The sequence below is a fragment of the Coturnix japonica genome, chromosome 2 (genome assembly GCF_001577835.2).
Source record: "Coturnix japonica isolate 7356 chromosome 2, Coturnix japonica 2.1, whole genome shotgun sequence".
Taxonomy (NCBI): domain Eukaryota; kingdom Metazoa; phylum Chordata; class Aves; order Galliformes; family Phasianidae; genus Coturnix; species Coturnix japonica.
The window spans coordinates 90189319-90213712 of NC_029517.1; the positions used below are offsets into that span (position 1 = coordinate 90189319).

The 24394-nt window shown below is 39.9% G+C and overlaps 1 protein-coding gene across 1 annotated transcript in view; it reads right to left on the bottom strand.

The window, feature by feature from the left end:
- Nucleotides 1-16064, bottom strand: part of LOC107310071 — a 30252-nt gene extending 14188 nt beyond the window's left edge. The window contains exons 1-2 of the mRNA XM_015855389.2: nt 15896-16064; nt 4440-5551 (exon numbers count right to left, since the gene is read on the bottom strand). Of these exons, the coding sequence (XP_015710875.1) occupies nt 4440-5450 (1011 nt within the window). The 5' untranslated portion in view covers nt 5451-5551; nt 15896-16064. The remainder of the gene's footprint in view (nt 1-4439; nt 5552-15895) is intronic.
- Between the last annotated feature and the right edge of the window lie 8330 nt (nt 16065-24394).

Consider the following 24394-nt stretch of genomic DNA (forward strand, 5'->3'; position numbering starts at 1 on the left):
GAGCATATGCTGGCTTACATGCCTAGATGCTCACATATGTTAGAGCTCTTCATTCTTGCATAGGTTGAAACAGCTGGGTAAATGTTTTTGTTTCCCAGCCTTTTTACATAAAGTTTTGGCAGTTGTTGTGCAAACCAGTGAGCAACAACACAACCTGGACAGATGAATAAATTAGTGTAATTGCACGATAAATATTAGGATAAAGCAATTATAGATATAATATATATATATATATATATTATATATATATATAGATACAATTAAGACAACTCATCTGAAGATATGAACAGCGAGCTCTTTCAGTCCAGACTGACAGTGCATTTATTACTATGATAAAAATACAAATTGACTCTTAAGACATTTCTTACTGTGACTGAGGAACAATTTATTATTGCCTGCTACTTGCAGCATACAAACAGCAGGAATCAAGATATCTGACCACACAAGCTAGAAGCCTTTACTTCTACAGAATAGGTTGAGCACTGTCAGCAATTTCACAAGACAGTCTCACACTCCTCCCTTCTACAATCTTTCCAAGAATACTCTTGAAAGATGACCTTTCTGCCTCCTCAGTTTGAGGCTCAGACAATTGAGAAGTCAAACTCGAGTGAAACTCCTTCACAGAGATACCTGATGGTGGCAAAGCAGCTTTCATTATTTTCTTAACACTTTTTGTCAGTGGGCAAGCTTCACAAAAGCATGTTCAGAACTTTCTGCCTCTTCTCTATTAGGAACTGTCAAGTATCCTAATACCTCTGTTCTTTGATGGGGTTTGGTGAATCAGTTTGTAAAGTTTTCCTATAGCACTATTCTTTTAATAGGATTATTTTAAATATTTGGAATGGGGAACAGGAAGGAAACACTGGTAAGAATATTGAAAGTTTCAGACTACAAAGTAAGAACCACCCCAACCCATCGCTAAAAGCTGGTATCCTGCCTCCTGAAACACACAAAAGTAAAGGGCTGATGCATCCACCAGGACTGCAACAGGTTTTCTCTTTTTCCTTTGTCTTGTTGAAAAGGGAGAAAGCACAGACAAAACCTCAGCCCTGTCATCTGGGGAGCTCTCAAAATCATTAGAAGTATTTTGGGTAGAATTAACTAAGAGCATCTTTAAATCTTCTGTAGGCAACTGCAAGGACTACAGTATATTAGAAAAGCATTCCTTATGTTCCTTTCCACTCAGGCTAGAAATCTCTACTTTAGAGGCAAAAGCAATTAGAACTGTTGATAAATATTAGATCTACATACCTATACATTCACACACTCCTCATATGCACATTCCAGGCCTGCAGCACTGGCAACAGTGTGCTTACCATTCAATGTTCCCTGATGCAGATTCTTACCAAGGGCTGTCAGTCACTGCTACTGCTGATGGTGGCCCTTAAAGGAGCATAAACTTGGACTATCTTGGGCACAGTAAATAGCCAGAGTCAGAGCTACCAGATTGCCAGAGCTGCTGTAAAACCAAGGAATTCTGGAAGAGCAGGATTGACAGAAAAGGAGAAAGGAAGAAGTAACACTCAGAACTATACGGAATATGGTCACAGGCCATGCATTAGGACACTCATTAAAATAGCAGAATAAGTTAAGCATTCGTGGTTTTTTTGGATTTTTTTTGTTTGTTTTTTTTTTTTCTCTAGCTGTTTCATTATCTCACTCCTCAGATTCCATGCAGATTCATTCCTAGTTTCCAGATTCAATTTTTTATTTGCCCACTGCATACCCATCTGTTCCTCTGCCAGCACTGTCTTCCAGCTTACACAGTTATTTTTTCCTTCCTGGAATTTATCTTTCTGATATGCTCTACACTTTTGTTCACTTCTCAAAAAAGAGATATGTAGGAATAACTGGAAGTTACATGGGGCCATCCCCCAGATAACTTTCAGCAATTATTTCACTCAAGCCAAAGAAAATAATTGCCTATGAAGAGGAAGGCACCTTTGACATCTCCCCTAACACATACATGAGAGTTACTTAACTATGAAAACAAACTCAAAAGCCTTACAAAGCAAACCACTGCACTGCAACTTCTCACACTGGGGAAAAATAAATAAATAAATAAATAAGAATGGCATACAATAGAAACAGTCATCCTATTTAATTGCTGCATTTCAGAATTGTAATAGCCTCATTTTTCTTTAAATATTTCCAACTCAAAGCCTGTCTTCATTTTCTCTTCATACTACATTTATGTGCACAGGGCAGGGTCAAGAAAAGGCTGAAGGGAGTGCGGTGAATGCTAGTACAGAGCAGAGGGCTCTGTCTGCTTCTGCACACTGAGAAACTAAGAAGATAAAAACCATGACAATGCTGTAAGCAAGTCAGTTGTCTATGGGAGGCTAAATGGAATAAGACTTCCCAGTAAAGGTACCAACTTTGTGATTTAAGTATTCTGTATCTGTCTTTCAGAAGATTACATGAACTTCAGAAACTCACATCAGCTGAAAAGGGATGAGGAACTCAAAGGAAGCCAAGTCTACTCTCTTACATTAAAAAGAGAAAAAATGCATGGTAATATGCATAAGTTCACAGAATAGTAGGGGTAGAAAGGCACCTCTGAAGATCATCTAGTTCAATATCTAAAGTTAGAGGCTTCAGATCAGTACTATATAAGTAGTTACAGAGCAAAGTGTGAAGCTTGTCTCAAGCTCTCACAGTATCTTTGTATCATAAGACATTTCTTGACATATCCAAGTACTGCAAGGCTAGCTTGACAAATTTCAGAAATACCATCTGTGTTAACTGAAATGTTTCAGAACCCTCACAAAATCTCTAGGAAAAAAGTCACTTATGCTTGTTTCTACTGTTTGCAGATGTTTAACAATGTGAAGATGAAAAAAAAATCTGTTGCTTTCTCAACACTTCAGAAACATTGAAATAACATGGATGAAATACAAGCATGCACACTGTACTCGTGGCTTCCTGGAATTGACTGCCTACCTAAGGTTTCAGGATAGGTATGAGGGTAAAATAAGAGATCAACATCTCCCTTTCTGTAATAGAAGAAAATTCTCACCCTCCACTTATCTAATGAGGTTCAACAAGGCCAAGTGCAAGGTGTTGTACTTGGGTTAAGGCAATCCCAAATATAAGTACAGACTGGAAGAACTCGCTGAGAGCAGCCCTGCAGAGAAGGACTTGCAGGTCTTGATGGACAAAAAGCTGGACATGAGCCAGCAGTGTGCTCTTGCAGACCAGAAGGCCACCTGTATCCTGAGCTGCATAAAAAGAAGGATGGCTAGCAGTGAAAGGGAAGGGATTCTTCCCCTCTACTCTGCTTTCATGGAACCCCATCTGGAGTACTGCATCTAAGTCTGGGGTCCCCAGCACAAGGAAGACAGTTGTTGAAGCAGGTCCAGGGGACAGCCATGAAGATGCTCAGAAGTCTGGATCTCCCTTTCTGCGACAAGAGGCTGAGGACATCAGGCTTGTTTAGCTTGGAAAAGACTCCAGGGACACCTCACTGTGGCCTTCCAGTACTGGAGGGGAGCTTCTAAACAGAAAAGGGACCAGATTCTTATATGGGCAGACAGTTACAGGACGAAGAGGAATGTTTTTAAACTCAAAGGAGGGAGATTTAAGTTGGATGTTACTAAGAAAGTTTCTATTCAGATGGCAGTGGGGCCCAAACACAGCTGCCCAGAGAAGCCCCATCCCTGGAGAGGCTCAAGGTGAGGCTGAGGGCCCCAGACTGCTGAGCTGCTGGGTGGCAGCCCTGCCCACAGCAGGGGGGTGGCAGCCCTGCCCACAGCAGGGGGGTGGCAGCCCTGCCCACAGCAGGGGGGTGGCAGCCCTGCCCACAAGCAGGGGGGTGCAGCCCTGCCCACAGCAGGGGGTGGCAGCCCTGCCCACAGCAGGGGGTGGCAGCCCTGCCCACAGCAGGGGGGTGGCACGCCCTGCCTCACAGCAGTGGGCAGGTGGCAGCCCTGCCCAGCAGCAGGGGGGTGGCAGCCCTGCCCACAGCAGGGGGGTGGCAGCCCTGCCACAGCAGGGGGTGGCAGCCCTGCCCACAGCAGGGGGTGGCAGCCCTGCCCACTAGCAGGGGGGTTGCAGCCCTGCCCACAGCAGGGGGGTGGCCTTGAGATCCCTTCCAGTCCAAAACTTTCTATGACATTACGATGACTCTCAAATTCAGTGGGGAAGGAGGTAAAGAAATTAATTCCAGTCTTCACTGTACTAAATACAGCTTTAAAACAACAAAAGAAGGGACAGCTCAAGACAGTAAAAGCCACTGCTTTCTTCTAGAAAAAACATTACTGAATAGGTGATACTATTGCAGAGACTTACCAGTCAAACCTTCTGAGAATAAAATGACAATCCTTTCCAGGTAGTGTAGCAGAGTCTTACTATTCTCTGCTTCTTAACAAGCTTCGAAGCAAGAAAACGCTTCTTATTTAAGGCTTTTACAGCTTGTTAGAACAACTAATTAAAAATACCTGGTCATTTGTTATTGGTATAGAGACAAAGTAATTTGGAGTCTCTCGTGGGCGCTTCTTAAGCACTTCTTGCTCCCGGCCTTCTTGCTGATCTTCAGTCACCTCTTTGGGCCCTTCTTGGCCATCACCTTGGCCCTCTTTCATCTTCGTATCTCTTTGACTTTCCTGCTGCAGTGATAGGTCTGCCTTCAGCTCTTCCTTCTTTTGGTTTTGATCATATAGCTGATCTGTCACCTCACCATGCAGGCCTGCTTGGTTTTCAGCCTGCATCTCTATTACTTCTGCCCTCCCATCTTCTTGGCTCTGTCCATGCTGGAATTTTAATGCTGCTCCTTCTTGATCCTGCTTTCGGTTATTAGTTCCCTGTGGAACCAGATCCATCACAGCCAGTTCTCTCTTACCCTCAGATCTTGCTATTGACCCTCCTTGATTTTGATTCAGTGTCTGCTGCTCTCTGTTCTCTAATGTTTCTTCACCTTGGTCCTGCATACAGCTCACGTCTTTCGGCTCACAGCTAAAGTGCATCTGCACAGTGACCTTGAGATCAGTCATTGCTCGTCCCTGCACCTTTGGCTGTACCTGTACAGTTACTTGTGGGAGGGCTGTTCCTCTGCCCTGCTGCTCTAACTGCAACTGCACAGTCACATCTGGCACCTCCCACTCTGGGCTTGCCTTCTGAGGCCGTACCTGTACTGTCATCTCTGGGGCTTCCCATCCCTTGCTCAAGATCTGAGGCCTCACCTGCACTGTCACTTCCAGGGCATCCCACCCCTTATTCACTTGCTGTGGTTCCACATTTAGGGCCATGCCTCCTTGGACTGTCTGATTCTTCTGTTGGATGTGCTCTGAGCCTGTCCCATGAGGCTGCTGACCATGGGCCAATGTCTGCGGCTGTGCTGCTGGGAGATAGTCTTCTCCTTGGCCCTGCTGTCCTGGAGAGCACACTTGCTGAGATCCCTCTGGACTGCCATCCACTTGAGCCTGCTCCTGGACTAACTCCCTTTTTATCATATTGATCCTACAATGCCAAAGCTTTCTCCTCCCACGTTGGAGCTTCACTGAGATCTTGTTCTTTCTTCAGGACTCAAAGTTTTGTGGTTTTTTTTAAGGAACTGGAAAAATAAAGAAAACAGTCCATCAGCTAATGAGAAAAGATGGTTTAGATTAGTTCAGCCTGGATTTGGGTTTGCTGAACTCAAAACTCACTACAAGAAGCTCCAATTATTCCAAATAGTTCAATTAAAACAAAAACCAACAAGAACAAACCACTCAACCATGAAAAGCCTACTTCTAGATTAGACTACTACCTCTAGAATACAGTATTCTCTCCGCTTCTGCCCAATTTTTGTTTCACATACTTTAAGGTAGGAGTGGTGGTATATAAGGTGCACGTGGTGGTATATAAACAAAGACCTCAAGACACTACAAGAACATTACCTGAACAAAGTTACCTACAGAGATCCAGATTAAGATAACATGAGCCAGGTACTCAGAAACTGACTATATCCTGAATCAACTTTGCCCATGAAGCTCTCATAGTTTTCAAGTGCAATGTAGTCTGATCTGATCAGAATAATACACACTGTTTTTCTCCTTTCCCACTTCCCCTTGCACTCTTAAGTATATGTTCATGTATTTATGATCAAACTTCTACCATTCCCTCCTTTATCTTAATATCCCCCAGTCATGCTATTACATTTCCTTCTTCACTACAATAAAATTGCATGACTTCCCTCGTCCACAGTATTCAAACACAAGCAGTAAAGGCAGTGAAAGCCCAAAGACTTTTGTTACTTATTTTGGTTGCATTCCCCATAGAAATGCAAAAAGCCAAGAATATTTTCTCAGTCAGTTTAACAGTTAGAATATAACAGGTCCTTGGATGGTAGCTCCAATGAACAGCAGTACCACGAAGTAAGACATCTAAGCAAGTAAATTATAACCTTCCTAAACTTCAAAATTCTTTCAAGTCATGGCAACATCCATTTCTCCCCTGAACCTATAAAAACATGGGCAAATATTTTTCCACAAACCTGCTCTCCAGCCCACCCAAAGCATTTGTTTAAAGTTTGCAGGAAGACTAGAAACTCCAACCCCACAAAACTCACTTCCACCAAAAAAGGAAAAGAAAATTAAGTATGTAAATCCTGGAAAATCCATACAGTTGCTAAATATTTTGGTACTAAGCAACTCAAGCCACAGGTAATATGGCTCTCCCACTATTTGAAAAAAAGTATTCTGCAGTGGGCTGAAAGTGAGAAGCTTCACAAGCTCACCACAAATTCCTGTGAACATTATACTACTTTCAAAAATCCAGATGTGGAAGAATAGTTCCACATAAAGGGCTGGTTTAGAAAGGAGATTTGAATGCTTGCATGTATTTGATACGTGAGTTCACTAATCAGATATCTTCATGACATCATCTTTGATAAAGGGAAGATCTCCCATTCATCTCATGTCTTCACTGTCCAAATGAGAAATTGGAAGAATAATATTGAAGACTTTCACAGACAGTCCCTGTCAATAACTGGACTGCTGAAAAATGTGTACATGTATACTTAGAGTACTTGGAACAGGATAGCAGCAACTGAGACGCTGTTATACTCTTCTGTCTTCATCACAATCAAGCTACTTGATAAAACAAACCACTTTTTTCCTTTCAGAAGTCATTACATAAGTTAAGCCTCAAAGCTATATAATGTCTCAGTATAAACACACTGCAATAGTTTGGTCAGATTCATAGAATATCATCTAGCTTCTTTTGTGATCAAACACTTAGATACACGTAAAACAATCAGAAAAACTGTTTAACACTTGAAAAACTGACAGGTGAGTTTTTCACAGCCCTAGGACTTTTTAGGTCCTGCAGGAGTCCCTCCTTCCCTTATTAGCTCCATGCAGCTGAGACAGGATAGAGCAGTTAAGACCAGCCCTTACTTGCACTCAGTCTAAGTTGCTATATGGAAATTTGCTAAGATAACTTCTTTAAACAGGTAACAAGCTGCTATAGCAGTGAATTTCTGTTGTTCTTTTCATCACTATTTCCCTACTCCTCTTAAACACAGAAAAACCATTTCAGTTTTGCGTCTGTGCCCACAGCAGTGATTCCTCAGGTTGTTAGATTTGTGATGAAGAATTACTCAGACTGAGGATGAAAGGAGAACGTAGGCAGAAACTTCACAGCACAATGAAAACTTGCCTTTATCAGTAGCAGCATCCAACTAGTCTCTCATTACAGTACTTGTCCTGAAAAATTTTGTTCTCTTAAAACTTTATTCCTTCATACACACACCTACAAAATATTTTTGGTGACCTCTACACCACCTAAAAAGAAGAGCAACAACTGTTACCCAGCCAACCCTATATTATTCACAAGTTCAGAGACCTTACAGACACTCCATGCTGTCATCAAGCCTAGAATTAAGGGCTCAAGAGGAGGGAAGTTGTCACAAAAGTTAAGCCCTCATATTAGCATCAGCCAGCATACTATACCATTCCATATTATGCAGGATACATAGGAGACTCGTGATAAGAAACAGTGGCAAACATGTATTATAATCATGCCCTAAAATTTCCATACACCAGTTATTGCACTCCAGGGATTTACCACTGGAAACTAGAGATGTGGATCCACTGCCTTAGCAATCTCCCTATGTTGTTCTTCCCAATAAAGCTGTCAGTTTATTGAAATATTCTGATGTGCATGAGGTAGCAGGAGCTTGAAACAAGAAGACCCGAGTGCAGCAGGAAAATTTTTGCTATCTCACTTGCTAGCAACATTCACCTAGAACATTTAACCACCCAACCATAAAAAGACTGCAGTTATAGAAGTGACATTCCCCCAAATCTGTTCATTTTATATCTATTAAATCTAAATAAATCTAGATCAGGAGAAGTACAGAGTTTATTGCAGCCAAGTTTCTCATTCTTACTAGTTTATTGCACATTACTAAGTGTGAAACTTTGTCACAGTTCACAAGAAATAATACAAGAAGCAAGGAACTAAGTTTAAATAAAATAAGCCATCTCTAGCTAACATCAAATTGCAAAGAACTTGTTTTCTCTAATGCATTTTTATCATGTTTTATCTTATCTTTTAGTAGAGGTCTAACATAATGGGAAGAGGAAGGGTGGAAGAACAAGGGGGAATAGAGAGCTCCTGTTAAATAACAGGACTATGTGAGCAAAGAATTCCACAATCCCAGCCCTGCGTGTAGTTTCTTCATGCTCTAAACCCAATTCATTTAGTCTGAAGAAAAATCGTCTGCTGCCTTCTTGTTATCTGTTAATCAAGAAGCACTGAGTTTCAAGAGGTTCTTGACATTAATTCTAGCTCCATCTCCCCAGTACAAAAGCAGAAAAATTAGGCAACTCACACCTCTCTGTCAAAACTCATGCATATTTGATGATATCTATCTTCATTTCTCTAGTAGTCCAAGTAAAGAAGTAGGTCATTCCAAGCTTATTTAACAGAAGACTACCAGCTCCTTACCAAGACATAAATTCAGAGTTCATAGACTTCCAAAGGTTGAACACAAAAACAGGGGTAGAGAATGAAAATATGACACAAACCGAATAATACATATGGTTAATAGAAATACATTTGAGCGATACACCCACTGTTCATAAAGGCAACACATCTTACAGAGACATTTTTTCCCTTAGTGACTCATTACAATTCAACACATTGTCAGACCACACTGAATGAATTGTTCCCAGAGAACAGATGAAAGATAAGGAAGACTTGATTCTTATTTAACGATCCACCATTAACATATCTGTATGTGGGTAGAGTTTCAACTTTTAGTTTGCAGTACACATATACTAGTGATCATGGTGTCTCACCATGGTGATCACCACTCCCTAACTGAAATGGAAAAAATGTTTTTCCCAGAAGCTGAGATTATTACCTTTTAAGCAATTGTGTGTAGCTTGCTTTATTATCTACCATTTAAACACTATAATTAGAAAAGATGTTAAATATGCAAGATAAACAATCTTCCCTCCAATATACACATTTCCTTGTGAGTTGTAGTGATTACACATACTGTATTAAAAAGCTTGTAGAAATGTCTTTATATGACTGAAATCACACAATTGCACCACTATCCTATTTCAGCAAAACTGGTGCGCCTATGAAAAGTCTCCTAATCATTATTCCTTCTATTAAGATCCGAGCAGCCATTAAAAAACAATTATCTTTGATACTGTACTGATCTTTAACGTACAACAGAAGGTGAAATTCAGTACTTTCTTATCTGTTTTAAATTGTAATTCCCCATGCCCTGTGTGAAGTAAAACTTTATTAAGGTGTAATTCATTTAGTCTGCATTTCAAGCTGCATCTCTGTACTCCCTAGAATGAAACTAGGTTGTTACCCAAGATCAATTTAATGTTATTTGCATAAGATAATCAGTTAGCGCACACTTGAGATTACTTTGATTTTAGTAGGCATATCATTTATGCAAACAAAAATCATTCTTTAGAAAAGACTTGATCAGTTCTGATGCACAAGAATCAGAAATACCAGGATCAAAGTAATAATTAAAAGAAGATACAGTTATACACAATTAATTGCTCATCAGCAGACCTAGCAGGTCTGTCCTGTGTTGCTCCTTCACAAGGAAGGCTCTTAAGCCTATGCTAGAAGGACAGATGGGAATCACCCATAGCCAATTTGGAAGCCCCTCCCGACTCTGTAAGCAAGTTTTCCTCTACACTCGGTCAACCCCGCCTGCCACCATCTCAGCCAGACCAAGCAATGTTATAACCATTTCCATGTGACACAGAACTACTGTAGCACCCATGCAACAGCTTTCCCATCACTAAGCCATCCCCAATGCAGTAGTTACCTCCTTCCCCCTCCCTACCTGCTTGTCTTTCTTTCAAAGCCATGCAAAAGCAACACTACCAGCTTTACACCAAAACTGTGTAACTGTGGCTATGATAAAGTGCTGTCCAGATACTGTCCCATTACTCCATTACAGACAATTTCTCATGTAGTCCTACAAATCCCATCATCTCAGCAATATCTCACAAGCCAGAACACTATTCTAGGTGTTTGCTTTCCAGCTGTCCATTAAGGAGATAATCTTTAATCAGAAATACAGTTCATCACATCACTCCTGCCTCTACTTATAATAGTCTGAAGCAATAACCAGCCACAACCTTATGGATTTGATTGCCTGCAACATTAAGAGTTTACTCAGACTAACAGCTCTTCCTAAGTACCTCATATCCACTTTGAAAAGCCAATATTGATTATTTGCTCCTTAAAAAAAAAAATTAAAAAAAATTCTCCAAATGTACTGCAGTACCTGGAAGTCTCCATCATAAATGATTTAGTACCAAACTCCATAGAAGGACTACAGCTAAGCATTTATTACCCATTTTAACTTATGCATATTTCCAAACAGCATAAGCATCCAGGTCACTTGCCATCATGTGCCAAGTTCATGCCTGCCAATAGCCTCACTAATTAGTCTGACAGTTTGTGTAATAAGAACAAAGCACTCAGTCTACTGTGTACTTTAGGCTAGAAATGCACACGGCAGAATGCGGACTGGACAAATCAACTCTCAGGCTGAATTTAAAAACTATCCAATCTTCATTGTTTTCACTTGCCCAGGAACCAGAGTTGATTTTTTAGAAAAACAACCTGCATCTATTCTGCAAGTTACGCTCCAGATGTATTTACTTTACTAACTTCTTTTACTTCAAGCTCAGCTGTTCAGTTTCTAATTGCCTGAAAGAGGCAGCAAGGGTCATCATTTAACCAAGTACTTTATACATAAAGCCTATTTCACAAGTTCTGTGTCACCAGAAAGTAACAATAAGTATGCAGCACTCAAACTGTTCTGAGAACATTACACTTGTGGTATACACACAGAGGTTTTATGCCAGGTAAGTATTGCTTTGCAAAAACACCCCTGTTAAACATGCTCCGATACTCTATTGAGGCATCTGAAACAGTATTTTCTATTCTTCAGCCGGAGCAATGCATCAGTCTGTACCTGGCAGGATAAGATTGAATATTTTTTCAATAAAGTATAATAATCTATGTTTTTACATATCTCCTTGGAATATTATAGGCTTGAACAATAAAAACTGATCTTGTGTATTGGTATAAATACAAATAACCACTAAGTTGCAACTTGGATGACTCTTCTGCTGTGTAAACAAAAGCTGCTGCAGAGTCACACTCCCATTGCAGTTTACCCTGCTCTGCAGACCTATTAAGACAGGAAAATGAATGCTTTTTGTTTTTTCCCCAGTCCCCTTACACAATGGGACCCCAGTAAAATTAGTGCTTGAGTTTAGTACACAAAAATGCTGATGATTCATTAAGCAGCTCATATTATGCATACCCTCTGTTAGAGCAACACAGATCCTTCCTTCAAATGTGATATAAAAGCAGGAGAATGGAAACTATAATGCAAGAGGTAGCTAGTGCAAAGCCATATGGAGGAAGAGAAATAAAGATATCAGCACTTGGCAAATCTCCTCTTACATTTCACATTCATATGCTCACCACATTTAGACATAAAGAGTGTATGTAATACTCCAACACCAGAAGAGAATGTTTTGGTTGTTTTTCCCACCATTCTTTTAAGAAACATGCCTTTACAGACATGTCTATGTACAGCAATAATAAGCCTTCCTTAGCAAATTAGCAATGATGCACTGATAATACCAACTTTGGATTGTAGCCAGAAATAGTAACATACCATGTAATTTTACTACAGTACAGTGAACTGTCACGACTGTGAAAGTATCAGCTGGTGACTCTATTTATACACTATCTTTATGTCCTGTGAACACATAGCAGGGCAATTGAACAGAGCAAGAAGTATTTGGGATTCCTGTCTGTTATCGAGAAAAATAATTTCCTTCTCAAATTGAAGAATAGTTATGAGTATGTAGAAAACAGTTATCCTTGAAGCTCCTTTCTCTCTATTCACTGTAAATGATGTCCATTAAGTTTTCCAAGTTTCCCTTGAGCTTTTCTGTTTCAATTTTCTTTAGAACATTTCCACTTGCAATACTACAGTATGTTCAACAGAGAGAGTCAAGAACTACTGCTCGTATGTCACCAATTGCATCCTGTAACATGCTCCTGTAAAACTCTTATTAAAGTTCTCACCTTTTCATCTGGTGGCAAAAAAAGAAGACATTCCCTTCCCTGACAAGGGAAGGGTAAAGAGCAGCCTATTCCCAATTACTACTGTTAAAGCATTTACTTACATGTCAAGAATAATAAGGAAAAGTTATACTGCTTTCTTGGATTTCCACTGTTGCAGGATGCATTGCAAAGGAGTAAATCCCCACAGGGGCTTACAGAGGGAGAAAGAACACACAGCATTTGCATCACCTTTCTCAGGATGGAAAAATAATGGACCTTGTGGTAGGATAAGTTGTCTCAAGGAAATTAAAGTTTGTTACTTAAATTCAACCTGGTACTGGGCAGCAAGAAAAGGCTTTCACAGACCAGCCATCTCTAACTCAATGCACAGTGCTACATACACAAAGTTCAATACACAAAAGGATGGTAGAAAAGGCAGAAAAGGAAGTTACAGCACTTTTTAGATTGGATACTCCAATAAGCAAATAAATAGGTACTCCTGAAATGACAAGATTGTTTATAGAAACAGAACAATATTACTCAAATATTCAGAAGAAAGGAAAATGCTACTTAATGCTTCAAGATAAGCAATTACTTACTACACATTTGTAGGACACACATCCAACATGTATATAGTCATACTTTCTTTAGAAACTGCCTTGGGTTTTGCTCAGTACCAAAGACAGAAACAATACTGCTCAATTATCAGTTCAAATACACTATAAAATGTTATTTATAGGAGTTTAGCTTTTATTATGGATTTTTAAGAAGTAGTAATTTACCTTTCTATACAAAGGAGATGAGAGAGTACATCAAACTATAAATACTGTTAATAGCAGAGCAATGCATAATGCCATTAGAAGTTATGGAAACTATCCCACCTTTATTCCTTCAGTTTCTGACAAAGATTTTTAAAAGAAAGAGTAATTGAACTTTTCCATCAGAATTCTGGTGTGGATTACATCTCTGCCAAGAAGGAATGAGCCCTGATTACTTGCAAGAACTACCAGTAACAGAGCTACTTTAGAGGCATGGAATAATCCCAGATCCTCAAAAGTCAGGCTTCTAATGAACAAGCAGCTGTGCCATCAGCACAGAGGAGACAAAAGCTTATGATCAGTAGCTTTAGAAGCAATTCAAATAGATCGAGACATCAACTGTAGTTGATCTATTTAAATTCATGAGATCATATTTGGAAACACAGAACAGAGCTGCAGGAATATAAAACTGTTTGAATTAAGCCTTACAGAAAATGTATCTTTTTTGAGCCTTTTCAACATCTTAGTGCAGACTGATGCCATTACGTGCAACATCAGTATGTGAAATATAGAACACTACAAACCTAGCAATCAGTGAACATTAATTACTTTAAAATGCTCTAGGTTGAAAGATGGCCATTTCTCAGGATTAAGAATACTGCAAAAAGGGCCTTAAATTGCATATTGTACACATACGCATATAGAAATAGTATTTGTATATGCATAAGCATTCCTATACACAAATAACCTAAACATGAGTTTTACTCATGCAGATTACTGATGTGTTTTCTACAGCACAGTATAAATCAGCTCATTTACACCCCACATTCATATGTTTCTTTCAGAATGAAAAGGATCCCAAAAGACATCACAGACACTCGCAGAGACCAGAAAGCACTCAATCTCATTAGCAGGTTGCTGAGGACCCACCACTTCACTCCAACAGATCAAGGAACTTCAGAGCACTTCCCAGCTCCCAATATCCTCTTTTTGGCTGCCCAGATTAGGATGCCTTCAATACCATCCAGGTATTGAAGCAGTTAGAAAGCCTAGGGAAAGTCACTGTAGACTTCCTGCATACCTAAGTGAGAAAGTAGCAGATTACAGGCAAGACAGTTATTCTATAAGATAAAAGGGAAGCAGATTCAAACAGGCAGCAAGGCAAAATAGGCTTCCACAGATAAAGAGAGGGACAAGGGCAAAGAGAACTCCTCATTATATACTCAACCAGCACTTCCCCATCCAGCAGCAATACTGTTAATCCGCAAGGCATCACTCTGGAGGTTATTAAGTGTTTTCATCTACAGGCCGCCTTCCCCTGAGACATGCTACAAAGTACTCCAGGGGCAAGGTAAACCTGCATTACCAGTGCTCATCTGCACTTCTTGGGAAAACAAAACAGGAGATTTACACTTCAAAGCTACTGATCTGGCATTTAGCCAACAAATACAAAGTTCAACTTGAAGTCATTATCAAAATCACATGACAAACCTGAAGAACAATCTTAAGTCTAATAGGAACTAAGCTGCTGTTTTCAGTTTTGTTTTTTGTTTTTTTTCTTTCAAGAAAGTTTCATGAAAGCAAATACTGAAGTATTAACAAAAATAACATGCACAAATCACAAGCAAGTGGGACACCATCATTACTATTCCCAGAAGTGGTGGCTTATTAGGCCTATTACCTGAATTTGATGACATTACCTACTGGCTATTATTTGAGGTCTGTATCTTTAAAGACCTAGTACAGACAACAACAGAATATCCCAGACCATTAAGTAGCTCCACCTTGGACTCCGATGCGCTCAGAAACATACATTATGCAATAACTTTGTGTTTGAAGCCAATTTATAATAAAAACAGACATTAGTGAAATATTAATACAAAACATTTATGGTCACCCCTCACCTCCTTATAAAAGGTACCAAGTATTTGGCTCAAATAGGCAGATTCTGCTCCTTTCAAGTTCTCTAATTGCTTTGGAAGTAGAAGCAGTTAAAAATATTAAGAGTAGGGATTTAAAATAGGAAAGATGTAAACAGTTCATAGTCTAGAGCCATAGCAAACTGAAAGTCCCTGCTATATATGAAGTCAGCACTAACAGGCAGTAACAAAGTACAACTAATACCTGAGAGAAGGAATCTTTAAAGGAGATACCCTTAAAACACAGGCAGGATCATAAGCCACAGTATAAGCCTAATTAGCAATTAGACTTCCTGCATGTAAGTTATACACTTCACTCTCACAAAAACTATATTAAAACAAGCCACAACTTTCCCATTTCTGCTTCTTAGCACATGATGTCTTATTACCCTTAACCATTTCCCAAATACAGTAGAATAGGCCCTTACTCTAAGGGCCACAGATAAGTATAAAAAAAACTACAGCTCTACAAAAAACAAACAAAAGAAACAAAAAACAAAAAAAAAAACCAACAGACCCTCTAGATTAAAAAAATAAAGTGTAAGCAAACTAAACAAAATACCTATTTACCCAGGAATTCCTTAAAACAGGACAAATGCTTTTTATTTGTACTGCCCTACAGGCAATACATTCTTTAAAGCTTTCACTACAACTTACACCAAGCATAGGCAGAACTGTGTTCCTGACATGAATTTCTATACCAGGTCCTATTCACACAACTGAACCTTCCTTATGAATGTGAGCTACCTGCACCTGTGGTGAATAAAGCAGTCATTCAGGAGAAAAACACTGAAGCTCAGCTACTGAAGCTTAAAATATATCTGATAAACTGGGGAGGAAATAGGACAAACACTCACATAGCTGAAATGAGTATTTCCTTTGAAGACTGATTGCTTCAGACTGTTTTCCTTATTCAGAACACCTGGGGCTCTTGGATACTCCCAGGTAAGTGTTAATGAATAAATGCCTAGGGCTGGTTACAACCTTCTTGTATAAGAGTTTTTCTTTACATATTCTTTCTTTTTCACTTTTGTCCTTTATGTTCATTGAAATTTGTTGGAAAGTGACTCTTGGTGGTGTTTAAAGACACAGTCAAACTGAGAAATTGCATGTGATAAAGCTTTACAGAAATGGGAGGTCTCTAATGCATTGTAAGGTGAGGAAAGTCAAAGAGAATTGCTCTGAGGCTTAGTCCAGCATTCTGATATTAATATATTTGTAAATGTTAAATACATGCCCTTTAGCAAGCAATAAAATTAGGTAGAATAAGAAGAGTTTAGAAAATGATTTTTACAAGAGTTGACAGACCTTTGAAAATATAAGAATGCTAGGGCTGTAAATAACAACTTTGTGTGAATTGCTGGTCCTACAGAATGTTGCTTTCTCTAATTGTAGTTCAAAGAAAGAGTGTAGATTATACTGTAGAAACTATGGAACTTTGCATTATAATTCTCTCCCTAGTATGTTGTGAAACTTTTTTTTAGTCATAAAAAATAAATTGTATCACTCCACTTGGTCACAGTAACTAATGCTGATTTTATATAGTGGCAGGGTATGTTTTATGGAAAACTCCTCATTTGAGCTTTATTAAAGGTCAACTAAAAAATGAATTGGCTAGTAAAGCAGGAAGATCCAGAAATCTTACACAATATATCCAGAGGCCAAGCGTATCTTTTCATAAGTAAATATGGTACAAGCATTCATCTGCAGCAGTAGGCCCAGTTGACTTAGGGAGGCCTAGAGTTCTTTTCTCTTAGGTAACTTTCTCTCTGCCTTAAATGTCAATGTAAAGGATGCTTTTTGTGGAAGGACTGTTTGTGCTGTCCCTTGGTACTTCATACCTGATACAGGCAAGGGCCGGCAACTGGGTAACATCATCAAAAGCCACCACAGGAATGGGTGAACCACAAATGATGAAGCACTTTATTATATGGAGGAAGAATGTTCTGGAGACCTATGGAAGGTCTCAGACCCTCATTCTCATTGTAGGATATGGGATGAAGATAACTGTTCTTTGTACTGTGATTTGTGCTGTAGTTGGTACAACCTCATTCCCACGGGTAACTTTAACCAAACAGGCTGTCCTCACCTAACTCCCTTTCAAGGCAACTTGTGAAACCCTGACCTCCGTAGGAATGTACATAGGCAGTAACTGTAATGGTCTGTATTTGAACCAGATGAATCTGTTTGGTGGGCTTTTAGAGCTACCAGTGGATACTGAAGTCAACTTTTTTTTTTTTTTTTTTGTATTACTGTTACTGCTTTTATGAACTTTTATTATTATTTCTCTGTTAATTTAGTGAACACAAACAAACTAAACAATTAGACAAAGGTTCATCCTTATCTCTAGTGCAGTCACAGGCCTGTTAATGGGTCTCTTGATGGATTAAAAACTAATGAAATGTGGTGCCTCCCATGTGGGCAGAAGTTACTTGTGGTTATGCAAGGTGGTCAGTGAGTATCTGCCCTGTGATGGATTTTCTTCTCTGAAGTCGTCTAGACTTTTCAAACGCTATCACAGAAGGACAAAAACTTTTCTATTTCTTTTGTTCTATGGCATAAACATGTTCCTGACTTTGGTCTAGGCCAGCTATAAAATATTTTCATGGTAATCAAAAGGCATTGTTTCAGAATTTAATCACTCACTGAAGACTCATCTTTTCCCCATGGTGAGTGCTGTCTCTTGAATAGCTGACTTGATTACATTTTCAGAAAGGTAGTCTTGAAAAAAGCAGTGGTGTTAAAGTATTGTTCCTCTTCCCCGTTTTAAGTTTGGATTAACTACATAGAGAGACTCTCCAAGCAGCCTAGAATGATTAGCTGTTTTGTTGTACTGCCTTTTCAAAATGTTATCAGAGAAAAAACACTCTTTTGTGCGGGAACTGTATTCCCTTTACGGATTTGATACCTTTCTTTACCATTTATAGATGGTGTGGTGAACGTTTAATCTCAGAAATGTTACTCTTTCTACACTTTAAAGTACAAAAATCTTCTAAGTCTGGACTCTCCACAAGAAAATCTTTAAGATCTTGTATGTCGGTGCCCAAGCTGACACTTCTATCCAAATCAATATCTCATGGGTCCCAGCCAGGAGGATGTTGGTACCTTAGCTTATGTGAGCACTATTAGGTCACACCTTGAGCTGGTGATGGAGCACTTGGTGAAGGGGTATGCCTGGCCCTGAGAGCATAGGCAAATTGTTTGCACCTGTGCTCCCCATGTGCTCCTAAGGGGTGGGTCCATGGCAGAACCATGCTGGGTTCATATAAGGGCCAGCCACGGAAGGGAGAGCAGGTCCTAGGCCTAGGTTGCTTCCTGAGAAGGAATGATGTATAGCCAGCAAGCCCCTTTTACCAGTGGGGGTGGGTTTGACTCTTTTTTTCTGTATGTGATCATTGGTCTATCTGTGAATTCTTTATCTGGTATCACCAAGAACCTGTCAGAAGCAGTTTTGTTTCATTGTGGGTGAAACAGCCCCAGTGACTCTCTTCAGTCATTGGGTCAGTTACATAAAACCAACCAATGGCTGGTAGGCAAGTAGCTCTGACCCAATAATCCCCTTTTTTGTTATGTATCGAAGTTAGGTATTTCTTCTCTTAGTATGCACAAGGCAGAGGTTGTGCTAGTAGGTCTCTGCTTCTTTATGCAGAATATGCAATCTGGGACGTGAACTTGGACATAGGCCTGCATTAGTTTTTATAAGATGCATGATAGAGAGTCTGTAGCATCATTTCTGAGAGAGGATCAACAGTTAGTTTTTCCTTGAGGAGAGGCTGAGAGAGCTGGGCTTGTTCTTCCTGGAAGGGCGTCAGTAGGGTCTTATCAATGTATGTAAATAACTGAAGGGAAAATGTGGAATAAATGGAGCTAGGCTCTTTTCAGTGGTGTCAATGCTAGGACCAAAGGCAATGGGATCAAACAGGAACACAAGAGGTTTCTACTGAACTCCAGACAGCACTTCTGTGCTGTTGTGGAGGTAATGGAGCACTGGTACAGGCTGTCCAGAGGCTGTGTGGTGTGCTCCATGGGGATCTTCAGAAGCTACCTTGCTGTGGGCCTGGGTGCCCTGCTCTGAGTGGCCCTCCTGGAACATGGCTAAAGGGACCCAGAAGGCCCTTCCTCGTCAGTCATTCCATAGTACTGATTTTTCTGCACATTTTCCCACTAAATCCTTGTGAAGCACATGTAAAGCTTTCAGGTTAGATATTTCCTACCCATAGCTGGCAGTTATTTAAACAGCTGCAAGAGGAATAAAATAATCAATTATTTACTAGCTTCTAGAAGTGGCAAGGCCATTTATTATAGAGTACGCAAGAGATATTCATAATGCTAATGTAATTGACAAGAAAGTGCTAGGAAAAACAGATTTCTAGCCCCCATTCTTCTCCTCAGAATTTTGTTCTTTTCTTAACTAGCACCTTGTGGGACTATCCTTTAACAAACATTCTAAAACTGACAACTTGTAGTACTTAGTACCTTCTCTTTTTATCTGCCTGGCCTTAGTCCACGCACACAGCACTCTTCAGACAACAGTGTATTCTCTGATTTGGCTAACTGGGGAGACATGTCAATGACCCTGTGAGCTAACTGGCCAGTCATCTCATGACCTGGTAGAGAGAAGAAAACATCTGAGGCTACAAGTGAAATACCTAGGAACTGCTGTATTAAATGGCTTTTTAAAAGAACCTCTCAAGTCTGCCTTCCAAATGAATAGCCAGAAATCACATAGGAGATCTAACAGTTAATTTTTCTTTAACTTTCTGTCTCTAGGAATATTGTCCTCTGATATTTTCCAGTTCCTGAAGGATAATTTGGCTGCCTGTGCAAGCTCAGTTTGAGTGTGATTCCACAGCTGCAGAAGCCCATTGATATGTGGTGGTGAGCAAATCATTGCGTTTTTTTCAGGGCTCAGCTGTTTAAAATATACTGAATGCAAAATCACTGGTAAGTTACAATATGTTTAAATTACTCTAATTAAAGCTTCTGTAGTATGGCACAGTTCATGATATTTCATTGCAAATTATAGCTCATGCACCTAACATGGCAAGCAGGCATTATCCCTCTTATCTCTTGATTCAAAGTGTAGGAAGAATGGGAAGAAACAAACTTTTCAAGCTAAATTGCAGACTTGGTAGCTGAAGTCTTTTCACAAATTCTTTAACACTTCAACGGTGAGACAAACAGTTAAATTATGGGTCTGAACTGCCTTATACATTGGTGGGAGAAAGAGAAATTCCTCCTCAGAAAGGCTTTAGTCTGTTTCTATTTTTAACAGGTGGGCTATACCGTATGAAAAGGCACTCTTAATGTCAAAGACAGCTAAACGTCATATGCTTTAGGCTGTGTATCATATGGTGAAGTTTGCAGTTCTTCATGTTGCAGTCAGGAATGAGTTGAACTTGCTGTAGATGTTAAACTACTAGGGAAGGATGTTTGGGAAGCATTGGTTTGGGAATATTGCATTACAACAAGGACTAACAGAGAGCTTAGAACATTGTGCTCCTTGGCTATTTGAAACTAGAAGATGTCACTGAATTTCTGCAGTGCCTTTATCAAGTTCCTTACTAAAGCATGAATTGTGTTTCCTGTCTCAGCACAACCAAAGATGGGCCTATGTAAAGAATAGCTCACTGTAAAGAAACATCCAAAGAAGCACCAATAAAGGCTTCCATCCAGAGACACTGGAATCACCCAAACTGTTTATGAACTTATTCATTGCTGTTAGAACCATTCCCCATGAATCTGCAGAGATTAACTGCATGTTTTACTATGCAGCTTAACTACTGGTCTCAGAAGACTGGCAATCCTGCGCTGGACAGGCAGCATCCTGTCCTGCTGGGTGTGTAGGGTACAAACATGAAATGGCAATGGTGGTCCATGGTGCTCCATCCATTATGACAGGGTAGGACTTACTAGCCTGGACTTTGATTAACAAATACTGCATCTGTGCCTGGTTTGACTTAGAACTGATTTACACTTAAAATGATTTGGGTTGGAAGGGAGCTTTCAGATTGTCTAGTTCCAACTCCCCTGCTATCTTAAGGGACACCTTCCTCTAGACCAGGTTGCTCAAAGCCCCATCCAGGCTGGCTTTGAATGTTTCCAGAGAGGGGGCATTTACAGCCTTACTGGGCAAGCTATTTCAGTGTCTCTCTACATTCACAGTAAAGAATTTCTTCCTAATATCTAGTCTAAATCTACCCTCTTTCTGTTTAAAGCCACTTCACCTTGTCCTGTCGCTATAGGCCCTTATAAAAAGTCCCTCCCTAGCTTTCCTGTAGGCTCCCTTCAGGTACTGGAAGGGTGCTATGAGGTCCTCCTGCAGCCTTCTCTTCTCCGGGCTGAAGAGCCCTGGCTTTCTCAGCCTGTCTTTGTATGGGAGGTGCTCCAGCCCTTTGATCATCTTCACTGCCCTCCTCTGGACCTGCTCCAACAGCTCCATCTCCTTACGTTGTGGGTCCCAGAATTGGATGCAGTACTCCAGGTGGGGTCTTTCAAGAGCAGAGTAGAGGGGCAGAATTAGTAGAGGAGCAGAATTACCTCCCTCAGCCTGCTGGTCATGCTTCTCTTAATGCAGCCCAGGATACAGTTGTCATTCTGGGCTGCAAGCACACATTTGGTGTCACCTGCAAACTTGCTGAGGGTGCACTTGACCCCACTGTCCAGTCACCTACAAAGATGTTATTTGGCTTGGGATGAGTGTATAGAATCTTGTACCTGGATATGTGCCTGCTCTGAGATAGCCTCTTATTGAGTCTACGCTCAGGCTTTATGGAATATGTTTCCTTTAATAAACTGAATGTAACAAAGAGAGACAAAAACATAAATACCATAGAGGAGGAGGTAGTTGGAGTCCATGAGCAGCCCCAGAGCTATCATGTTGGGGGTTGAAACTAGATGATCATTATGGTTCTTTTCAACTCAGGCCATTCTATGACTATATTGTTAGGACTAGAGAGATGAGATATTTTGTATGACTGTAAGATGAAGGCAGGAGTAAGCTACGCAGAGGCAACACAGAATTACCACCCAGAATTATTCCAAAGAGAAGCCCAAAGCACAGTTGGGTTCAACACTGAAGAGATGTGAAAGGCAATAAGATATAGGTACTTTCAGCTAGTCTTACCTCACTAGATGGGAATGTCAGGAGCAAATACTTGCAGAAGTCATTTCCAGGTACATGAAGAACAAAGAAGTGTTTGGAAACAGCTAGTACAGCTTTACCATGAGCAAATGGAGACTGACCAGCTTCGTTACATTCTGCAGTAGAAGTAAAGGGCTTTGGGGATAAAAGGAGAACAATGGCTTTAATTAATCTTCTGCCTTGATGAGATCTCCCCTAGTAAACTTGTAGGCAAGCAGGCACACAAATAGATTGTACGGATGTACTGTAAGGTAGATAAATGACTGTCTGGGTTGCTGGAGTAAAACAGTAGTGGTCAGTAGTTGAAATTCCTGGCAGCCATATAGAATCAGTATTGGACATGGGTTATAACATTTCATGACTTTACTGATCATCTGGATGAGGAGATGGAGTGAACTCTAAGCAAGATGAGGAGCCTCAGGACACTGAAACAGTGGGATGACAAACCTTTTCATGCCAAGCAAAGATAATAGTGAAGTCCTACAGTTAGGATGGTGTAACCAGTGCCTGCACTGGACCCTGCTGTCTGGGCAGCAGGGAATCTTGATGGAAGAGTTTAATACAAGTCAGCAATGTGCTTTTATGTCAGTAGGAATCATCTGCATTAGTGCATCATGGATAGAGAAGATGCTGAGCAAAGTATTTCTTCCTTTCTTCTCGGCACTTGTGAAATCACATCTGGAGACCCGTGTCCTATTTTGGGCCCTAAGCTGTGTAATTTTTTAATATACGGGTGTGCTGGAGCATGCCACAAAAATGGCTTTGGGGCTGGAGCGCAAACTTTTTCATCTTTAAAAAACAAAGAGTAAAGAAGATTGAATTGCTGCCTTCCTCTTACATGGAGATTAATTAAAAGACAGGACAGCGACAGACATGTCAGTGTGTGATGACAGGGCAAGAGGTAGTACTGCAGCCCGGGCAAATCCAAGCTCAGGAACAGGCTGGCTGGAGGAGCTGAGCAATCTCCAGGAAAGCTTAAACCTCCACTGACCAAATCCAGATTGGTCATTTGGCATCTGCTTTAAATCTGTGATGAACACCGTGACTGAATATTTGCCATCATCCTAAAGAGCATGTAGGCAATTGTTTTTTGTGTTTTTTTCCTTTAAGTAATTGCTATTTTATAACTTGTTCATCATTGTACTGAAGCTGAACTTTCTGTTTTCTTCACTGATTTTATTTTTCAGAGATAATTTCTGAACTTTCCCTGTTCTCAGACCTTCTTTGTCCCCAATGAATATTCTAAGAGACTTGTTTCAAGATGATTTTGGCTTATTTCCCTAGACTCTTTCTTGGAAATTTATCCATCCTAACAATTAAAATACCTTTAACTCTATGAATATTAAGCATTTTCATCCAGATTCTGATCTGCTTCCTAGTCCTATGTATAAAATTGTATTAGCTATCTAGTTAAAAATAACCCCTAAGTGTAGAATATATATAAATCTAATAAAGTATACATTAACTTAAATGCTTGGGGGAAAAAAAATAAATCCCAACACTGAGAGCTACTGGTTTTGCTCATAATTGGCCTTTAGGTAAGCGCTCAAAACTGGTTTTCTTAGATCCTTCTTGTATTTTCCTCTCTATAGCCTACATTAAATATGTAAATTGTGTGTGTTTTCACTGACTTTAGCTTCTTCAAATTTGCCTCAGAAGTATCTATTTTTTTCATATTGATCGGTGTTTAATCTTCACATTGATATTCGAATTGTACACATCCTCATTATTTTGGCACAGAGTTTGCTGCAACTATCTCCGAAAGGTAATCTGGTATAACATATTTTACAAGTTTTTGTAGGCTGACAGGATGGAGACTGCGCTCCCTGTTGCTAAGGTAGAAACTATGCACTTGTTTTCAGAACAAAACATTGCCTTGTACTGATAGGAACTTTTCCTTAAAAAACAAAAACAAACAAAAAAACCCCACAACAACAATAAAAAACACAGGACAGGGATTTGGTTTAAATATTCATAAGTGAGCCCGTTCTATAGGAACAATAAGAAAAATC